General features: G+C 47.7%; 9 protein-coding genes across 9 annotated transcripts; 5 read left to right on the top strand and 4 right to left on the bottom strand.

Moving 5' to 3' along the window:
* Positions 1-42: 42 nt before the first annotated feature.
* On the bottom strand, positions 43-1050 carry N7469_010925 (putative carbonyl reductase; the record flags this gene model as incomplete). Its single annotated transcript, XM_056649830.1, has 3 exons — positions 43-290; positions 349-732; positions 798-1050. The coding sequence occupies 3 exons, from the start codon at positions 1048-1050 to the stop codon at positions 43-45; spliced, it is 885 nt and encodes a 294-aa protein (XP_056496961.1).
* A 1523-nt stretch (positions 1051-2573) lies between these two features.
* Positions 2574-5240, top strand: N7469_010926 (uncharacterized protein; the record flags this gene model as incomplete). The annotated part of the gene is made up of 1 exon (XM_056649831.1): positions 2574-5240. One exon carries the CDS (start codon positions 2574-2576, stop codon positions 5238-5240), a length of 2667 nt encoding a protein of 888 aa, XP_056496962.1.
* An 858-nt stretch (positions 5241-6098) lies between these two features.
* Positions 6099-7165, top strand: N7469_010927 (Voldacs domain-containing protein; the record flags this gene model as incomplete). The annotated part of the gene is made up of 2 exons (XM_056649832.1): positions 6099-6382; positions 6478-7165. 2 exons carry the CDS (start codon positions 6099-6101, stop codon positions 7163-7165), a joined length of 972 nt encoding a protein of 323 aa, XP_056496963.1.
* Positions 7166-7889: 724 nt separating this feature from the next.
* N7469_010928 (uncharacterized protein) lies at positions 7890-8474 on the bottom strand (the record flags this gene model as incomplete). Its single annotated transcript, XM_056649833.1, has 2 exons — positions 7890-8401; positions 8459-8474. 2 exons carry the CDS (start codon positions 8472-8474, stop codon positions 7890-7892), a joined length of 528 nt encoding a protein of 175 aa, XP_056496964.1.
* A 2093-nt stretch (positions 8475-10567) lies between these two features.
* On the bottom strand, positions 10568-11356 carry N7469_010929 (class I SAM-dependent methyltransferase; the record flags this gene model as incomplete). Its single annotated transcript, XM_056649834.1, has 1 exon — positions 10568-11356. One exon carries the CDS (start codon positions 11354-11356, stop codon positions 10568-10570), a length of 789 nt encoding a protein of 262 aa, XP_056496965.1.
* Positions 11357-11959: 603 nt separating this feature from the next.
* On the bottom strand, positions 11960-12804 carry N7469_010930 (sulfotransferase family protein; the record flags this gene model as incomplete). Its single annotated transcript, XM_056649835.1, has 2 exons — positions 11960-12663; positions 12714-12804. 2 exons carry the CDS (start codon positions 12802-12804, stop codon positions 11960-11962), a joined length of 795 nt encoding a protein of 264 aa, XP_056496966.1.
* Positions 12805-13302: 498 nt separating this feature from the next.
* On the top strand, positions 13303-14988 carry N7469_010931 (cytochrome P450; the record flags this gene model as incomplete). Its single annotated transcript, XM_056649836.1, has 4 exons — positions 13303-13341; positions 13403-14518; positions 14590-14756; positions 14814-14988. The coding sequence occupies 4 exons, from the start codon at positions 13303-13305 to the stop codon at positions 14986-14988; spliced, it is 1497 nt and encodes a 498-aa protein (XP_056496967.1).
* Positions 14989-15588: 600 nt separating this feature from the next.
* Positions 15589-16697, top strand: N7469_010932 (NmrA/HSCARG family protein; the record flags this gene model as incomplete). Its single annotated transcript, XM_056649837.1, has 3 exons — positions 15589-15837; positions 15893-16046; positions 16099-16697. The coding sequence occupies 3 exons, from the start codon at positions 15589-15591 to the stop codon at positions 16695-16697; spliced, it is 1002 nt and encodes a 333-aa protein (XP_056496968.1).
* Positions 16698-17426: 729 nt separating this feature from the next.
* Positions 17427-20510, top strand: N7469_010933 (non-ribosomal peptide synthetase; the record flags this gene model as incomplete). The annotated part of the gene is made up of 1 exon (XM_056649838.1): positions 17427-20510. One exon carries the CDS (start codon positions 17427-17429, stop codon positions 20508-20510), a length of 3084 nt encoding a protein of 1027 aa, XP_056496969.1.
* Positions 20511-20545: the final 35 nt, after the last annotated feature.

The following is a 20545-nucleotide window of genomic DNA, read 5'->3' on the forward strand; positions in this document are numbered from 1 at the left end:
TTTTCCAAATTTCCAGATCATCATCCTTTGCAACGTGCAACTTTATGGAGCGCAGTATCCTCCATCGACAATCAGATCTGCGCCGGTGGTGTAGCTGGAAGCATCGGAGGCAAGATAGAGGTATGCACCCTTCAGCTCGTGTGCTTCGCCCTCACGGCCCATGGGGATCTTGTCTCGCCAGATCTTCTTAGTGTTCTCATCCACGAAGCCGGAGATTTCTGTGGCGATATATCCTGGGGAAACCGTGTTCGCACGAGCATAACGAACCCACTCGACGGAGAGAGACTTGCCTGTCGAGTTTGTTAGTAAAGCCTTAAGTCGGTATTATTTCGGTTGTCATTAACATACAGAGGTGGATCACGGCGGACTTGGCTGCATTGTAAGCAGACTGTAGTTGGGGGAAGTTGACAATGTGGCCGCTCATCGAGGCGGTAGCAACGAAGCTACCGTAAGTGAAGTTGGTCAACTTGTTGCCATTGATGTCGGTACCCTCCTCTTTCTGGCGACGCCAGTGAGAGGCAGCAGCTCGGGCACAATAGAATGTTCCGTCCAGATCAACATTGATGACATCCCGGTAATGTTCCAGAGAACCGTCTACCATAGGCCCTTGAGTCCATGGAATACCAGCGTTGGCAATGAAAACATCAAGGCGGCCATTGAAATCCTTTACGACAGTATTGACGGCCTCCTCGACGGCCTTTGAGTCGGTTACCTGGACCTTATAGGCTTTGGCTGTGGTGATGAAGAACGCAAATTAGCATGGCCATTGAAGCCGAGGCAAACAGATAAAGACGTACCCTGGACACCGTACTGCTGAGCGATCTCGACGGCGCGCTCCTCGCACTTGGGGTTGCTGTTATACCACAATGCAACGTTTGCACCAGCTTCGGCCAAACCATGAGCCACCGCGAGGCCAATACCGGCGCCAGCGCCCGAGATGATGGCAGTCTTCCCTTTCAAGGAGAACATGCTCATCAGACTGGGATGCTGAGGAGCCACTGTGTTGTCATGGACAAACAGTCCTTGTTTGTTGATGGGAGCAGCAGCCATTGTGAGGATAGAATGGGGACGGGGGATAGCGGGCAGAGCAATAGCGAGGGGGGAGTGCTCCGAGATATGCGAAAGAAGATCATTTAAATAGAGCTTTCTAAAGACAATGTCCAGTCAACCCCCACTCGACACGCGCAAGTGCAAACGGTATACAATGCGTTGGCCGGGGGAGCTCCGATGGTCCACCATTGAAGCCGTGGCGGCGAGTGGTTCCTGTTCACGACGAATTACGCTATTCGTTCCAGACTGGTGAATAGAGCGGGTCGCGATAGGGTTGAAGTGGGATGTTACGCCTATGGAGGGGGGCATCATGGGGCTTTCTCGGGCTGGCCAGCATACTGTGCCCGGCGTGATGAACGACAATGTTTGCTTCGTAAGTTCCCTTGCCATGGGATTCCCGCGTCTTATACCATTGAACTGTACATAGTACAAACATTCAATCGCTGTCAACAAACCTGGATCCACCAAACGAGAAGAATTTCGGGCAATATGAGCGATCTCGACCGGAGAGAGCATCGGACTTCTTTCACCCCAGAGCGGGTCCCTCCTCTTTCGGGGAGTGGATTCGATGTTCCATGGGGTGCGCAGGGGAGACCGAAAGTCGGCAGACCCTCGATACGATGCCGGGCTGATTATTGGTCGTCGTGGAAGAGAGTAAACGATGTCTAGAAATGAAATAAGAGATGCCACAGCATCACTCTATCATATTCTTCTATGCCGTTTCTGGTTGTTGATACCAACAGTGATAAAAGTTGCGAAGAAGAAGTGGAGAGTTGACAGTCCGACCCGGCGGAAACTCCACTTCTTCTCTTTTTCCCGGCGGATCTTCAAGCAAAAACAACTCGGAACCGCCGGGCTGATTGCTCTCGCAGATAATTGATGAAATACGCAGAAGATTCATTTTGCTTCATTTCAAAGAAGAACATTATTCAGTCAATTCAGCCTAGAGCTCAAAATATCAAGTGTTGTACTGAGAATCTAGTCTCGCGCAACACCCTGTCAACTGAGGGCCGTTCTAACATGAACCTTCATGCCGTCTAGCTACCACAACTCAATTTATCTTACAATATCCCACGTCAGCTCAAACGAAAGACGTCGTCTTTAAGCTTCAATGACATGTATTTCTTACGAAGGGGTGGCGGAGAGTGTGGCCGCCAACATTCCTCACGGTGCTGGGGGGTGATGCGGCCACATTCTTCAGCATATCGATCAATACTTTCATAACAACAGAGTCCTCCAGCAAGAATGTTGGCGTTCAGCCAGTGCGTGTTTCCACTTCACTTGTCCAAGGTTCCTCTGTTTAGCTCCTGGATGGTCCGCAGTGCTGCTGCTTTTTCCCAGCCTGACTACCTCTTGAGACCAAATTAATCTATATCGCCGGATCGCCTTCAAGAAAAACCAAATAGCAACAATATCAAGAAGACAATCCTCGACGAATGAACGATTTGTACACAAGTTGTCTCGCGGATCTCGCGCGCTCTGATTCGGAATCACTCGACGGGTCGCTGGCCAGCTAGACGGCTATGGTGAGCTTGAGCAGTATCGTTGCCATCGCCGCTTCAGGCGCGGCTATCTTTGTCGTCTTTGCTGTCGTTTCGATTGTTGTATGGGTTCGAGTTCGAAAAGAACGCCATGCATTGAGAGTCTTGGGACTCAAACAAGGGGAGTTGCCGCGCCGTATTCACACTTTCACAGGGAATACCTTGACAGAGCTCTCCCATGAGGAGGGAACAGTACTCCGGGCTCATGGCCAACTGCCCTATGGCAAACCGTCAGAATGGGGTCAACTTGCATCTCGAGAGACCCTATTGCAGCCGAAGAACAGCTCAGACTCATCTTTCCCATTAGCCGACAAAGCTCGATCGCTTCGAAATTCCCTTCGGCGATCTCGATCTAAGCGACTATCCAGATCTTCCCACAAACGCATGAGTTCAATGGCTACAGTCAGTGAAATTCAACAGCCTAGTCCTCCCAGGCCGTCAATCTCTAAGGAAGATATTCCACTTTCTGCTATTGAAGGGGTTCTTGAATTGCCGGCAGAGCGCACCCCGACTCAAACGCCTGAGATGAATCAGGGTGAAGAGGAAGAAGGTTTTCATCTGGGTATGCGACCTGTCTCTCCTAGCTGGCCACTACCAATTCAGAAAGATCGATCTGGTCTTTTCCCGGTCATGGAGAGTCGCGGCTCACAAGATTTGTTTGATCCCTCTCCCCGTATCTACGAAGAGTCTCCGCAACGGCTTCGCGGAGGGAGCATCACCAGCCAGCGAGCTGGAACTATTCCTGAGGAAATTCCACCCCCACCACCGCCAGCTGCCTGGCCACTCGACAGAATGAGCTATGCAAGAAATGACTCTGCGATGAGGTTGTCCTCGATGAGCTTGGATACTTGCAATAGCTCCATTCTGGATGATTCTAGGTTCGCTCCCAGGTCTGGTGAGACTGACCTGACTTCACCAATCTTCCCATCTGGTGGTACCTTTGTACCGTTCAGTGCCAACGACGTGGGAGTAAAGAATGGACGCAGGAGTTTCATTTCTGCAAACACTTCTCAGGGCATGCCACCATTACAGAATTTCCCTATTCGCTCCTCGTCAACAGCTGAGCACCGTCGGAGATCGTCAATGGAACCTATGGAGCCCCGACGGAGTATGACCACGGCTTCTCGCAAGCCCAGCAATTCAAGCGATCGATTCGGCGGTTATCCTCATCGGAGTGATTCCGTGTCATCTAGTATCCCACAAAGGCATTCATCGTTCCGCAGTGGTACGCCTATATCTATGGCTAGTTTCCATAACAACACCACTCCCAATTGGCGATCGCCTCAGTCTCAAATGGCCTATGTGCCTCATTTCAGCCAGTTCCGAAACTCGAATATCTATGATGAGCGGCGTGAAAGCGATCCTTTCTATGGTGGCTCACCTCATTCCAACGGGACCCTGTTCTCGATGGGATCACCTCCTAGCTCTATGCCACCCAGTCCTATTCAAAGATCGAGTCTTTCCCAACGAGGCGCTTTGCCATCTGCTTTGAAGGGTGGGAATTCGCAACGCAAGGGTCATCGAAGACAAAATTGTGTTCGTATCTCCATTCATCCGCCTATGACCTTCGGTGGATCAACATTCTCTCCCACTGTTGAGGAAGAACCAGAGGATCTCGATGCCATGGAAGAAGTCGACCTGCGTGAAAGTGCCATCAATGGACCGGCCAAGCCCCTGCCTATCTTGTCACCTAACGTCTCCCCCATGCCGATCTCCAAACGTGGTAGTAGGCGGACCAAACCAGCTGGTAGCACACTGGGTCCTCTCGCTGAAGAACCACATTCTTCACAGAATATAACGCCCTCGGAGAAGAAGAACAACAATTTCTCTAGCAAGAACGATTCCGGAGCTAGTGTATTAGACAAGACCCATAATTTACCTGAACTCTTCACTGCCCTGCCACCAACTACGGGCCTCAACCTCTCACACACACCCTCGCCTGATCGACCTGGCGCTGTCTGGTCAATACCCGAAGTCCCATCGTCAACATATGATAACTCCCCTGGAACCGGCAGCCCACGCCGCACCGCTGTCAAAGGGCCGCGCAGTCAACCAGGTAAACCAGAACGCAGGAACTCAACACAAAGCCAACCAAAGCCAGCCAAGCCTCTCATGGGAGTTGGCTCACCTACAGGATTGCCATTAATCACAGGCACCCAAGGAAGTGACTGGCGCAAATCTACCGACTCGTTATTCCGAACAAATACAGACGCAACCAACGGATCTCCGCGTCGATCGCGCCATCTCCACGACTCCCTAGCAAATGGAATCGGAACAGCAGTTGACCCTGCATCAACGAAGAACGGGAAGAGAGGAAGAAGTAATACTGTTCGAGACCGTGTGACAATCTGGGAAGACGCCAATCGCAGTGCTTCGCCGCCAAAACCGCCTGCTGCACATTTCCCAGGTCTTTACAATTATGCGGATTCATCGCCCAAAAACAAGGGCAATAATAATAACATCGGCAATATTCCCCGATCTATGTCCCGGAATGAGAAGTCTCCCTCGCGAAATGCAGAGCAGCGTATGCCAGCGACGCCCACGTCAAATCGACTGGGATTGACAACGCCAAATAGTAAGGGACTTGGTTTAGGGATTGGAGGAACGCCGGCCAGCTTGTATGATGGTGATGGGTTCTTGAGAGAGTAGTGGCAGCGCATTTATTTTCTTTTCTCTCTTCTTTTTTTTTCTTTTCTTTTTTTTTTCGTCACTTCTCTTTTCTTCTCTGGATGCATCGGGTTGTCTTTTGGCGGCGATTTCTTGTTCAAAAGCCTTATACCTTTTTCATTTTTTTTGGTTCATTTCTCTGTTTTTTAACCCTGATGTGAAACGCTTGTTTTGATATCCACGGTCTAGATAGTAGTAATTATAAAGAACATCTATGATAATACGATGCCACTCGCAGTATAACTAGTCTTGCTCTAGTAATCATCCACATAGTTAGTAGCTAGTACCTGTAGTCTTTGGATCTCAACATCATTAGGTGAACCTTAACATAGAACCTTCACATACACCTACCTCACACTTGCCCAACTGTGAGGTTCCAACCCAAAATTTTTCTACCTTGTGACTTGTCTCCAAATAAGGAGAGTGGGCACTTAGAATTTGAAGTTCTGAACCCTTGTTGGAAGGTTTCAAAATGCTCCAGGAATACTATATAGGATCTAACTATATATAATCACGTCTGCGAAGACCAATCCAGACTCGAATTTGAAATTAAGCGGTTTTTACCTCATGACCATTATTAGAGTCCAAGTCACTGGGATTGATCTATACTCAATGCTGGATAAATATTCAGTTATCTATCATTAAATCAAGTAGCCCTACTAGGGTGGCTCCCTAGTTCCAACTAGGGCTAGCAGTAAGCTGCAGCTCAAGTGGGAACTGCAGCGGGCCTCCGCCCGGAGCTGCCGCAACCAGCTTTTCCCACGTCAAGTCGAACCTCACATCTCTTCCAATTCCTCTTTTACACGGCTGCAACAAGTCACATCAAACAAGAAACCCAAAATGGAGGTCCTTCGTACAGCTCCTGATACATCGAACTTTGTCCCTATCGCCGAGCACCAGTCGCGCACCCCAGCCTCGTTTCACGATGGTCCAACTGTGCTACATTACCACAGCCAGCAGTGCAAAGTCGTCATCTTAGAGCGCGACCTGATCGCAACACCTGCTCTGAACTCCCTGCGCGGCGAGAACGCCACAAACGGAGAGGCCGCTACATCAGCATCGGATCAGGAGGGTGAGGATAAAGAGGTTGCGATTGACAATGTTGATACTTGGGTGACATCCGAGTAAGTCCACAGCTCGACCAGTGAATGCGTGACTCCAGCGCATTCATTACCCTCAAGGGAATCGTTGAAGAGCAGGTTAACTAATAGTATCGCAGTAAATTTCTTCTCTTTTCGTCCTCTGCCTCAAAGGGCGTCTCAATCCCTTACCCTACCATCTCTCTTCACGCCATCCAGCGCCTTCAGGTTCCAGGCGCCGAGAATGAAGTTCAAGGCCTGTACATGCAGATTGCGACTCCGGGCGCACCCTCCGAAGACGACGAAGAACAATGCATCACATTGACTGTCGTGCCGCCTTCCGAACCGGGCGTTGTTGGTGGAAACACCGCTTCTGCTGAAGCTACCGCCAGCACGGCCTCCGAACGCGCAACACAGGATCTATCCAACGATCCCCAAGAACCTCCCATTCAGATGTTATACAATGCTGTATCAGCCTGCTCGAACCTGCACCCTGACCCAGTCGAACCGGGCGACGAGGACGATGAAGAGGGCGGCAAGTTCTTCACAGCTGATGGTGCTGAGGCTTCGTTTTTCCAACTTGGACAAGGAATGTCGGGCTCTGAGGATGGTGGGCTGCCACCTCCGGTTGATGGGAGCTCAGGATGGATTACGGCGGATAATATGGATCAGTTCTTTGACGAGGAAGGGAATTGGATTGCTGAGGGCGAGCCTCCTTCTTTCCCTCTTGGTCCTGGTGCTGGAAGTGTGCATGCTAGGGAGAATGGGGATCAGGATGAAGGGGAGGATGGCGAGGATGATGAGACTAAATGGCGACGAACCGAGTAAAACACGATTTACGATTTGCTTAAAATACAAATTTTGGATAGAGAAAATACCAATGAGAAGTGATTTACGATATGAATGCTCTTGTACTGCTATAGCTAAGTAGATGGCTGTTTGGACAAACACCATTTATCAGTTGTATATTCAATGGCTGAGACTTCCAAGGTCGGTCCTAGGCCTGACGATGTATCTGAGGATGTGCCATCGTGATCTGAAATATGCATGTATGGAAAGCCTTACGGGACTCTCAGTTGAAACCCACGGGACGTCCAGCAGCATTTCAAGGACTGACTCTCTATTGTTTTCCAGGGTAGTGTTGTCGGCTGTCGCGCATCCAAGAGCTATTGATGTGGCAGCCCTGTGGCATGCAACAACTTCTTTTGCAAACGAATCATCTGCTCCTGAAATATTTGAAGAGATAGTAAATGTACGGGAAGACCGACCATAAACAGGTGTTCGTTCACCAGAAGTTTATGTCGAAGCAAGAATACCCACTCGGAGTCGACATGTTGCACCATCAAGGTAGTGTGTTCCGTAGATTTCTGATTTTGCGCGGGAAAGATGCACAATAGCGGTTGGTTGAAGGCCATTTGGCGAGATCAGGTACTCTGGTCTAGACCCCAGCCCGTGCTTTCACAGTCAATGGCCCCCCTAATATCATCTCAAACATCTTTGGGGCGCTTCTCGAGAGTAATCATGTTGTTTATTCGGTATTCACATCCGCATATCATTTCATATTCATGCCACCAAATGCCCTGTCAAGCTCCTCGCCTTCGTCATGGGGTACCATAGAAGGCATGGATGATCCTTGATCACCGAAAGAGCTGTCTAACAAACTCTCGCCATGCGCCTCGGGTGACGTCGCTGTTCGACTGGGTTGTAGTATTTTCTCATCCCGATCCAGCCATCCTGGCGCCACACGACGTTTCTCTGCGAGCTCCCTTTGCCGAATAGATTCTTCCCAGGCTTTGATTTTTGCTTCGGAGTCATTACGGGTCTTCTTGAGGTGCTGCTCGAGCGATTCACAGGCTGCAAGGATCTCATCTGGGTGAGCTGCATGTTCGCCACTAGAGGAGACGATGTAGCGAGGTTTGGCATCCGGATTTGACGCGTCGACAGTGACTGAAGGAGGAAGGGTCGAGGCAATGGATTTATAGGTATAGGGTAAGGTGACGGAAGTGGGGAGGTTGATGAAAGGTGATACAGTTAGTGGCACTTGGGCCAGGAGAGGATGGGGGTCTGTTGATAATCAGCAAGATGCAGCAGGAATTATTCAATAAGTCACTTGAAACTCACGATTTGAGTCGTACATGGTCGGCGTTGATGGGACTGTGAGAGTGTGAAGAAGTGAAGTGCGCAGTGCGGAGTTGTTATCTTGCCAAGTCCGCCTTCATCGCGTCGCTTTGCAACATCAACATGAACATCAACATCAGCATCTTACTGGCAAGGTATAAGGCCAACAACCAGCGGAACCAGTGCTTCTATCCTGAAAATATAAATTTCTCATCTCTAAACAGGTTATATAGGTCACGCTACCCATCTATGAGTCTAGTCGGTGTTCTCGAACGATTGGTTAATAACGACAGCAAACCAACAGAACCAGATATTCCACCCAGTATCAAAGTCATGCCTCCCCATCCCAGGTGCAATCTCGCATAGCCGGCAATAATAGGACCTAAGAATTGTCCAATGGCAATGGCAACATTGCAAAATGCATAACCTGTACCCATACCACTCTTACGGTTGTCAATTCCATTCTTAGATTCGATGTCCCTTACAGCATCAGATACTTCCGCCATTACCTGCGCCTGGGAAGTAGTCATGAAGAGACCAACGCAAGTAACTAAAGCAACAAACATTATTTGGTGACTCAAAGTCGGAACTTCGGCTAGTCGAAGTACGGACAAAGGTAATAGAGCTAGAATGAGCTCGATAGCAATTGTTCTTCGACGATTACAGCTGCGGCCATATCTAGCCATCGGAATGCTTAGTAGACTCGGAAGTGAGATACCTAGAAATAACAGTCCGGATTTTGTTGAAGTCCACTTGTAGGTCTCCAGGGTGAATAATGGTAGTGTCTGTATTTGTTTTTGTTTGAAAATCAGCAAAATGTCATCCATCAACCCAATACTGGTTTCTTTAATCATAGCGTTGACATACTGCCTCGAACGCGGAAAGGATGGAAGATATTGTAATTTCAATCATGATCGCCATCATGAAGCGGACGTCAATGAAGTGGTGAAGACGCAATGTTTTCCTGGCAGAATCATGTGTCGATATCAATGGCTCTCGTTCAAGTCCATTCTGCGTCTGAGTTTGGTGCTCTTCTCGATAGTCAGTCTCGAAACTTGAACGTGTAGATATTAGATGACAGACGGGAAATTTCTTGGTTTTCAATTATCAGAGACCTCAGAATTATATCGAAAATAAGCAGCAGGATTGGAAATGCGAAGGACCCGTATATACCGAAGTGGTCGAACCTAAATGCCCTCCACGTTAGAGGCCGTATGCTACCTGGAGAAGAAATCGTACATTATTCCTCCCAGGACAGGTCCCATGATCATTCCCCATGTGAATGAAGCGGAGAGAAAAGCCATATACTCTCCCATTTTCTCAGGACTGGCGGTGTCAGCGACAAGTGCAAAGCTCAAAACGCCCACGATGGCACCAGATAGTCCTTGAAATGCGCGAGCAATAACGATAACGGAAGGTGAGTTCCCGAAAAGAAAAAGCGAAGTTGATACGGCAATTGCAATATAGCCAGCAAGCAGAGGATACTTTCGAGATTGAATGCGGTCACTCACGAAACCGACGAATGCTGTTCATGGTAAGCTAATACTCGGATATCTAAAGAATTGAGACTGCCTACGAGACCCAACCAGTAATGCTGCGCCGTAGGCTGCAAGTAGAAAGGACGTCCATCGTTGGACTGAGTCCTGATCAGCATGTATATGGCTTCCCAAGCTTTGAGAATGTCGATACTTGACTCTCTGGGTGCTATGCCATTCCTGACTAGTAGATATGGCAGTATAGGAACAATCTGCGTATAATAAGCACACTTTCGCTCGCCATATTCATTTTTGGACCTTACCATGCCATATATGAAAGTATCGGTGAAGGTTGAGCAGCACATTGCAATAAGAACGAAAGCACTTGACTTCCGCGTCTCGAGAAAATTCATATTGTGAACAGAAATTGTGAGATAACACTAAAGCATGTCTGATATGGGATGTCTACTAGAACAAACGCGGGTTACCGACAGATTGAAATCAGGAGATCGTACGGAAAGAAGGGGCGCCGTAGCTTTAATGGTCACGATATTGGTGTCAAGCGAAAAAAAAGAAAAGAAAGTAAATTGAAAATGATCCATATCTGTGATTATCAGGCTAAGGGGTATTGGCCTGTTCACAGATGACGACTTCCTGCCTCGACAGCGATCTTAAATACATAGAACGTCTCGTGAGTCCCCTTAAAGTTCTCAACAAAGACTAAGTCGGTCTTGGATGCCAAATCAACTAACTCGTCCTTCCTCCATTGCCGCATCTTCATAGAAATCTCATTCCTCTCCAAGACAGACTGATTCTCAACATTAACAACTTCCAGTCCAAATTTGACATATTTAACATTCCCATTCAGATCCCCTCTATGATTTGATTCTCTATAGACTATTGAAGGATATGTGTTACTGTGTATCTCGCTCACGCCTGGAGGTTGATGAAACGAGATCTTTTCCTCCGGGTTGAGCAGGGAGCCATCGTAAATTGAAACATAAGCTCTACCGGTTCCAGGACGAAGCACCTTGGAGACCTCCTCTAAGAAGCCTTCCGGTTGACCAGGCTCGGAAAGGTGACTGATCGAGCCGATTGAAAAGATGAGAAGATCAACTTTCTGGTGCTGGCGCGACTCCATGACGTTTCTCAGATTAAGAGCAGAGCCATGGACCCAGCTGACGCAATCCTTCAGAATTCCAGTAGTGATCGCGTGGGCCTTATCTAGCATGTGCTGAGAATTATCAACTCCTATTATCTCAACATTGTCGACTTCTGTTCCCGAAATGATAGCATTTGATTCAAGATCGTGAATGACACGACCGGTGCCTGTCCCAACGTCCATGACGACGAAAGGATCATCAGGACTGGGCGGTCGAATGGAGAGGAGCTTCTGGTATACCCCCCCAATAGAAAGATGCATCATCGACTGAACGTGAATTGGGGGCGACCAAGTCATAGTAATCGACTAAGTACGACGAACTGTAGAGGTCGCGAGGTTGTTCGGTAAGAGTGCTAGCCATGATTGAAACCCTTTGAATGAGCAGGTGTTTATCCAAAGCTATCGCGATATTGACAACTGAGACCCAGGTAGTAAGAGGGGCCTTCCAAATACCCCGAAAATCGAGGGAGAGAACTGCTCTCGCATCATTGTCAGTTCATGCCATTAGGATAATGCTCGTGGTGTTTGCGGATGTGATGGACAGTGCATAATGCGCTCGTGGCTGGCTGGATTACCTCCAGAGACGCCAAACAATATTCCGGAATTAATATTTACTGGTATCTGGGCTTAATCAGCTCGATTTAAAAACGGGCTAGCTGAGAACCCAAAAGGCGAACCTATGCGCCGCTGTACCCCGACGCGCCCCGGGTTGACAACGCACATGCAGGATACGCCAGCTTAGCTCTAAAAAAGAAAAGAAAAGAAAATACGAGAGACCAAGCTCGCAAAAGATTGCCTCGCAAAGCATATCATGTCATTTTGGAAGAACTCCTATCGAAATCGGATACTTGCAGGTGACGAGGTCTACTACCGCAGGAGAAAATACCACACTGCAGCCACAAGAACAGGAATGATAACAGCTAGCCATGGCTTGAGAAGAGCAATTAACATCTGCGTATCGGCTTCACTTGCCCCTTGGTTGAATTCATTCGTATTGTTGACCATGGGGTACGGCTTATTCGGCACGGGCACGCCGAGGAACGAGCATAGTGGTTCCCATCCATCACCCAGTCGCATTTCGAGAAAGCGATCCGGGGAGACTCCCGCGCGTACTCGTTCGTTATGCTGTAAGAATCGCTTCTTCACGGTGTGGCTGTGGTAATTGTTCCTGCAGATCACCTTGTATGCCATTTTGACCATGCGCATTTCGGGTCCCAGTCGTTTGTTATCGAAATGCTGGAGAACATTCAGTAAAGGCTTTTCTAGCCACGGGATTATGGTACTGTGGATAGATCTGAACCATGAATCGGCAGAGCGTGTGGTGAGAATAATCTTAGTTTCCGGGTATAATTCCTGGAATTCATCCCAGAAAAGACATGCAGGGATGTCCAACAATGCATCATATGGTCCTCGTAGTTTGTCGAAATCAGCTCGATCATAGGGACGACCTTCGCCAAAGAACCTGCATTTCATCGCTTCGGTCCATTGATTGAACATGCGACTGGGGTTCTCAATCGGTTCGCACATATGCCAGGGCGTATATCCAAGTTCTTGCAACGCGTGGTACAAGGCTGGAAAATGAGCGATCAGCTAACAACTTGATCAGGAGGCATGGACTTACATGCAGTCCCAGTGCGCGAAAGCCCCGCAACGACCAGCTTTAAAGGGGTCTCGGGCTCGTACGGTGGTTCTTTATCGATGAGGCGGGCCATGGCGATGCTGTTGACGATGTAGATGATATTCGTCCACACGATTTGCAAAGGAAGAAATGCTGAGTCTAAGCTTGGAACAACGAAAGAAGACTTGATCACGAATCGTCATCTCAATTCGGTCTGAGCAACCAGTGCCACATACCAAATACTGCACTCCATACAAAGCGGGACAAACGCCGTAGGCATCAATAATTCACAGGCTGGTGAAACCCACTCCTCCCCACCAGCAGCGGGTAGGGCGACCAATGACCTACGAACAATATCCTTGACAAAATGCAGGATTGAGGGGCCATCTGGAGCAGCTGAACGACGATCAAGGTTCAGCAATGGAAACCAGCTAGCCCTAACAATTAGCTCCGCGGAGATAGTGTGGAGACGAAGAGACGAAGTCCGGTCTGACGGTGAAATCTAATGATTATACGAAGTATCCCAATCTATCGCAGACCACAGAGTCAATTTTAAGTCCCTTCCCAAGTCTATAGCACAGCAATTATTCAGATGGAGATCCTTGAATGGGGGTTTATTCTCATTGGAATGGTAATATATGAAGGATCCATGACGTTTTGTATGTTGTTGAAGCCCGACTAACTTCAAACAGTGGATCCTGGTCCACGTTGGATTCGCCATATACAATGTCTTCTTCCATCCACTCCGAAATTATCCAGGACCGAAGCTTGATGCTGCATCTCAACTTGTCTATGTATACCATATGGTCAAGGGAGATAGTTGCAAGCACATTGCGAATCTTCACGAGAAATATGGCGAGGTTGTTCGAACCGGTCCAAACGAAATCTCCTATACGACTGTCTCAGCTAACAAGACAATTTTCGGAAACAAAACTACGGAAGAAATGACCTTTGAGAAGAATCCGGCTGTCTATATCCAAGGCTCAGGCACAGCACAAAATCTGCTGTTTGCCAACACCAGAGAACATCCTCGCTTCAAGAAGCTTATGGCCCCTGCGTTCTCAGAGCAGGCGATTAAAGAGCAAGAGCCAACTATTCAGCAACTGACGAGCGATATGATACACTCTCTACGATTCAATCGATGTGGAAGATCTTATTATCCAGACTCAGATGGAATAGTGAACATTGGCGCATGGTGCAACTTTGTCGTATTCGACATCTTGAGCTCCCTTTCTTTCGGCAAAGCAGTTGGCTGTCTAGAATTGGGAAATTATCACGAGTGGACGAATGTCATCTTCAAAGCTATGAAGCACGCTCATTTTGTACAATGCGCTCATCGACTTAAACCCTATCACCGGATTCTCGAACGGTTGATTCCTGGAGAGATCAGCGATCCTTACGAGAAACACATGGAAAACGTACGGAAATATATACGCGAGCGAGGAAATATGGAGAATGTCTCTCGGACGGATTTTGCTTCATTCATCTTAAAAGGAATGACGGAGGATGAGTTAGTCGACAACGTCAACATTCTTGCAACTGCCGGCACCGAGACTACGGCGACAACACTCTCGTCGATTTTCTACTATCTGACGCATAATCCAGAAAGCTACCAGAAACTAGTATCGGAGATTCGTTCCAGCTTTACACACGAGGATGAGATTACTTTCAATGCTATTGGGAATTTGAAGTACTTGAAAGCTGTTATTCAAGAAGCCTTTCGAATCCACCCATCAGTTCCGGTTGGACTACACAGGATTACTCCGAATGCTGGAAGCTACATCGATGGTCGATGGGTCCCTGGCGGGGTATGTTTTCTCCGAATTCTCCTATGGATCATGTTCATATTGCCATGTGAAATCTAGCTGACCATGTACAGACCTGGGTCTCGGTAGCACTTCTTGCAGCGTATAGGTCACCGAAATCTTGGCAGCGCCCAGACGAGTTTGCTCCAGAAAGATGGCTTGGGGACCCTGAATTCGAGTCTGATAATCGTCAAATCTGGGCACCGTTCTCGATTGGTCCTAGGAAGTGCATTGGTATGAAGTAAGTACCGCAAACTCGTGAACTGGGTTGCATTCGCTGATCATATTCGCATTTCAGCCTGGCTTATCTCAACATGCGATTGATAGTAGCTCGTTTGATCTGGAACTTTGACTTCGAGGCGCAGCCTGATAACATAGACCCGCATGAACTGAAAGAATACGGGGTTTGGCAAGGACAGGTTCCCCTGAACGTGAGGATCACCGATGCACGGTCTGCATCAACCAGGGGGTAGACAGGCGGCATCATCAATGCACGCAAACATGACGCTGTGTTATACAACAATTAGTGGAAAATACACATTGAGAGAGCTACTCCGGAATTGTACATAGTAGAGCTCAGAAGCGGTGGCGTTGTATAAGTTGTGGCTGCCTGTAATGCATATGGGATGTCTTGATAGGATGTGCAGAGGTTTGCATACAGCTAACCACTGATCAAAATTTGGTTCATGAAAGGAAATTCGAAGATGTACAAACTGCTTTCCAGGATGTGATTTCCAAGCCATGGCTGACCGAAAAAGGGTAGTGCTGATTCAGATAACTCTTACGCTGCAGATCTGGAGACCCTATAGCTTCGTATTTACTTTTCTTTCGACAGTTCCATGCAGCCCTAATCGCAATTCCAGGAGCTGTCAAAGTCAAATCCCCACATCATGCAAACACCCAGCATAGCTTTGATATTTCGAAAATTGAGGCAAAAGGAGCCGACTTCTATCTTCAAAACCACAGATTCAAAGGAGCGAAGAAAACGAGTTCAGAACCTCGAAATACCAGATCCTCTCACTTTCTTTCAGCTATCGAAGATCCTCGTACTCGTGCCAAGAACCTAATCCAAAATGGATACTAAGATCATCACAGTTTTCGGTATTACCGGTAACCAAGGAGGGTCAGTTGCTCGATCATTGGTTGGGAACCCAAGATTTTGTGTTCGGGGAATCACTAGAAACGTCCAATCCGAGCCCAGCAAATCGTTGCTAGCCGCTGGAGTTGAAATGGTCCAGGCAGATGGCTTCGATGCTGACCAGATGAAGGCCGCGTTCAAGGACACCTGGGGTGTCTTCTTGAATATCAATTCAGATGAAAAGGTCTGTATTCCCCAATATTCATAGGGTAGCAGCCTCATAACAAAATGAAATATAGATTTTTCTAAACCCAGATGGTCCTTCCGAGTTTGATATGGGGAAAGGTATCATTGACGCCGCAGCAGATGCAGGTGTGCAGCACATTGTGTTTAGCTCAGGTCCTTCTTGTATTGGGATGACAGACGGCAAGGTTTCTATGAAGGCAATGGATAGTACGTTATATTGAGTCATTTTGGCTTTTACAATGTGCTTATCGTTCTCTAGTGAAGTACAAGACCGAGCAATACATCAAGAGTCTTGGCATCTTCAAGTCTGTGATTCCTTTGGGTCCAGCTTGGTTCCTCGAGAATTTTCTAAGCAAAGAGGCTGCCCCGATATTTGGCGGATTTCCTCATTTCCCGGATGAGTCTGGTACTCTAGTTTTCAGCTGTCCATATTGGGGTGGCAAGGAAGATGTGCCCTGGATAAGTGTGACTGATGACTTTGGCGACATCGTGCATGGCGCATTCCTTGACCCAGAGTATTGGAACAATCATTTCATACATGTTTTAAGCGATATCCGCAGTTTTCCTGAAGTAGTGGCAGACTTTGAAGAGGCAACCACTCGCAAAGCGAAATGGGTGCCTATCCTCCCGTCTTGGGAGGCATTTGAAACATATGATATTCATGAACTGCAGGATGTCAAGCTCATGTTTGCTTTTACACAGACTACTGGAGGCAAGTACTTTGGTAGCACGACTGAAATCGATACTGCTCGGAAATTGAAGAAGGCAACTGCCGTTGCGTTGGGATATCCAGAGGAAAAGCAACGCCTGGTCACCGTGAAGGAATGGTTAGGAACTCATTTCCACAATGAAACTTGAAGTAAATGTGATCCACACATAGAATAGCTAGTCTTCTTGGGTTGGAGTTGAATTTTGCCTGCAGCTCATCTATCGAACAAACAAGCTGAATTAAGTTTCATAGTCCCTCAATATGATACAAATGTGGCTTATTACTATTTCATGCAACTCATTCCTTATTCGTATCTTGTACATAGTGCATTTCAAACGAGGAGCAAATCAAGCGCCAATGAGGTGAAATCGTTTTACTGCTTTTTTCTTATGGGACTCGCGATTCTGTGATAGTGACTTCATTTGCATAGTACATGCGTAGTCGTTTATGTACATAGATCAGTGAGCCAAATTGCTCGAAAATACTACTCAGCTCGTAAATTCCCGCTCCAATGGTCTCATTAGTGTATGCACCAGCGTGTGAATTATCTTATCCAGGCTGGCTGAATATCAGTACTTTTGAGGAGCTTCAAATTTCAGCTATACACAGACGGCGTGGCTTTCATTCTACAAATTCCAATTGGCCTGTATAAGCAATGAAGCAGCACGGCTGGTCCTATATGAAATATTCGATCTGGCATGGGAGTTATGGTCTCAGAACTTACATTAGTTGAGACATTCGGACGAGGGCGACGGTTTACTGGTCGCTATCCTGATCCGAGTCAATTGTACCGGGAGTACAAAACCAATACTTGGGAACATTCCAATCTATCACGCCTTTCAATATCAAATTGACAAAATCAAGTTACCTTTTTACCAATGCCATCAGAAAGATTAGCCTATCAGGAGGAATATGACCTTGTTGTGAGTCAGGGTCTGGGCCTTGGACAATTATTTGAAGCACAAGCAATTCTATCCCCGAACAGTGTTGCAGTCTTCGATGACATAGTGACGCTCACTTACCGCCAACTTCATTTTTATGCTCTGAACCTAGCTCGGGAGCTTCGATCCCAGTGTCTAGAACCTGAAGAGCCTGTAGGCATCATTGTTCGACACGGTGTAGCCGATATAGTGGCGCAAGTAGCGATTATTTATGCTGGGGGCACTTGCTCACCCATGGATCCAACATTACCAGATGCACAGATTGAAAGTCGTCTGAAAAGGCTTGGAGCTCGATGTATAATCGTCGACGAACCGAATGTGGAACGAGAACTCCCCTTTCGGGGGGTCAATATCGATGACCATTCACTGTTGACAAGCAAGGTTATTTCGTCCACCAAGAGTGATGTCCCGGTGGCCACAGATACTCAGCATCGAACTCATTTTATACACACCTCGGGGACCACAAGTAAGCCAAAGGCAGTCCAAATTACGGCTGGTTCAATTTTGCAGGTTGTCTACCATGCACCATTCGAACCCGTCAGTCCCACTGATACAATCGCCCATATCAACAACACCAGCTTCGATGTTTCCTTGTTTGACATATGGGTGCCTCTTCTACGAGGGGCTCGCATAGCTGTGCTCAGCAAGGTCATCTTGCTTGATCTCCCGGCAATGACTGCCGCGATTAATCAGAAAGGTATCACTATAATGGCCACGACAGCTGCCCTCTTGAACCTTGCTGCATCAACGTATCCCCGCGCGTTTTCTCAACTCAAACTTTGCTTCATTGGAGGCGAAGCAGCGAATATTACTGCAATTGGAACAATCTTCAAACATGGCCCGCCACAGCAGCTCATTAACGCGTATGGCCCGACAGAATGCTGTATCTTCTGTCTTGCTCATCAAGTTACACAAGAAGACATCAAGAATCGCACCGTGAGCATTGGCAAACCCATTGGAAGGACCCTTGCTTATATTTGCGATGATACCGGCAAACTTGTCGACGATGGAGAAGAAGGAGAGTTGTGGATAGGTGGAGTTGGAGTATCTCCTGGTTACCTGAACGACCCAGAGAAGAATGAAAAGGCGTTCGCCTACATGCAGACCGACCAGGGGGATCAACGGTTCTATCGCACTGGAGATATAGTGAAGAAGCGCCCTGACGGACAGATCGACTACGTCGGACGTCAAGATCATCAAGTCAAGGTTCGTGGCTACCGAATTGAACTCGAGGCCGTCGAGAGTGCGATGCTTCGTACTGGGCAGTTTTCCGAGGCGGCTGCATTGAAGGTGGAGGCCAGTGGTGGAGCGGGTTCAATTCTCGTCGCATTTGCTGTGCCAGTATCCTCCAAGCCCCATGCAGTTATAAGTGCCATCGACTCATTGAAGTCTATGCTACCTGCGTATATGGTGCCGCATATCGAGTTGATCCCCAAAATGCCTCTGAACAATCATGCAAAAGTGGATCGCAAACATCTAGCACAGTTATATCGCGAAAGATGGGCCAACCTCCCCTCGAATAACAACAAGGTCCCTGAGTTTGGCACCAATAATACACAGCAGAGGCTGGCTCGCCTTTGGGTAGAAATACTCGGGCTCTCTCATTTACCAGAGGATACTCTTGCAGATTTCTTCAAACTTGGAGCAACTTCTCTTCAAGCATCACTACTTATCAGTCGAATTAGAAAGCATTTTCAGACAGAGGTATCCCTGCTGACTCTTTACGATCATTCAACACTCGGTGATCTCACATCGATCATTGAAAAATCCCACAACGGCTCATCCGAAACTGTTCGTAATGAGCGGGATACATGGATCCAAGACACTCATATTGGAGATGATCTTGCTCCCCCTTCATGCCCAGTAATCGACTGGTGTAGAGACACCGAAGGGCGTGTATTCTTCACCGGAGGTACTGGATTCGTCGGAGCATTTCTGCTCGCCGATCTTCTTCGTACCCATGAGATCCGTCAAGTGGGTTGTCTAGTACGTGCTACAAGTCCAGAAGAAGGTCTTGGTCGCCTCAAACAAGCTCTGGGCAAGTACGGGCAGTGGGAAGAACGCTTTACAGATAAATTGCTAATATTATGTGGATCACTGGAGGATGTGTATCTTGGCTTTGGCTATGAAAGGTTTCATGAAATTGCCAGCTGGGCGAGTGTTATTTTCCATCTCGGTGCCAGAGTGAACTATACTCAGCCTTACTCTCTTCATCGACCGGCAAATGTGATTGGCACCAGAAACATCGTGCGACTAGCCTGTGCAGGAGGTCGTACCAAAGCTGTCCATTACGTTTCCAGTATCTCATGCTTCGGTCCTACTGGATTTATTACTGGTACCAAGGTAATTACGGAAGATGAGCCTCTACTCAAGCATGTCGAAGCTCTTGCTTTCGATCATGGTTATGCCCAGTCACAGTGGGTTGCTGAAGGCTTGCTACGACGTCTCATGGATCGCAATTTTCCAATCGCCATTTATCGACCCGGCTTTATCACGGGCCATAGCCAGACCGGAGCGTGCAACCCAGACGACTTCTTCAGCCGTCTCATTAATTCTTGTGCTCAGGTCGGAAGCTATCCACTTCTTCCCAACCAGAGAAAAGAGTTTGTCCCTGTGGACTGGGTTAACAGGATCATTCTTCAAATCGCCTCCGCTACAAGGTCAAATTCATTAGGTCACGCCTACCATATCGTTCCGCCAAGTCAAGACACTTCGATCGACATGAATGAAACGATGGATCTTGTGGCGATCACGTCGAAAACAGCTATCAAAGGTATTCCTTACAAGGATTGGGCTAGTGCTTTGACAGAGAATTGTCCGTCCGGGTTGCAGCCTTTGCTACCCATGCTTTCTGAGAGGGCGTATCAGGGTCTGACTAGATGGGAGTTATACGAAAACATGCCGGTCTACGATTCGACAAATACAGCCCGTGTAATGAGAGAGATGGGTATTAGTCTTGACTTTCCAGTCCTCGATGAAAGACTTATGGGGAAATATTTAGCTTTTCTTTCCGATTGTTAGATTTTAACTATCGCCAACTAGATTTATCGAACATG

This window comes from Penicillium citrinum (genome assembly GCF_028827155.1).
Source record: "Penicillium citrinum strain IBT 23319 chromosome Unknown utg000009l:1.0-4274883.0:1.0-4276374.0, whole genome shotgun sequence".
In the NCBI taxonomy this organism is placed as follows: Eukaryota; Fungi; Ascomycota; class Eurotiomycetes; order Eurotiales; family Aspergillaceae; genus Penicillium; species Penicillium citrinum.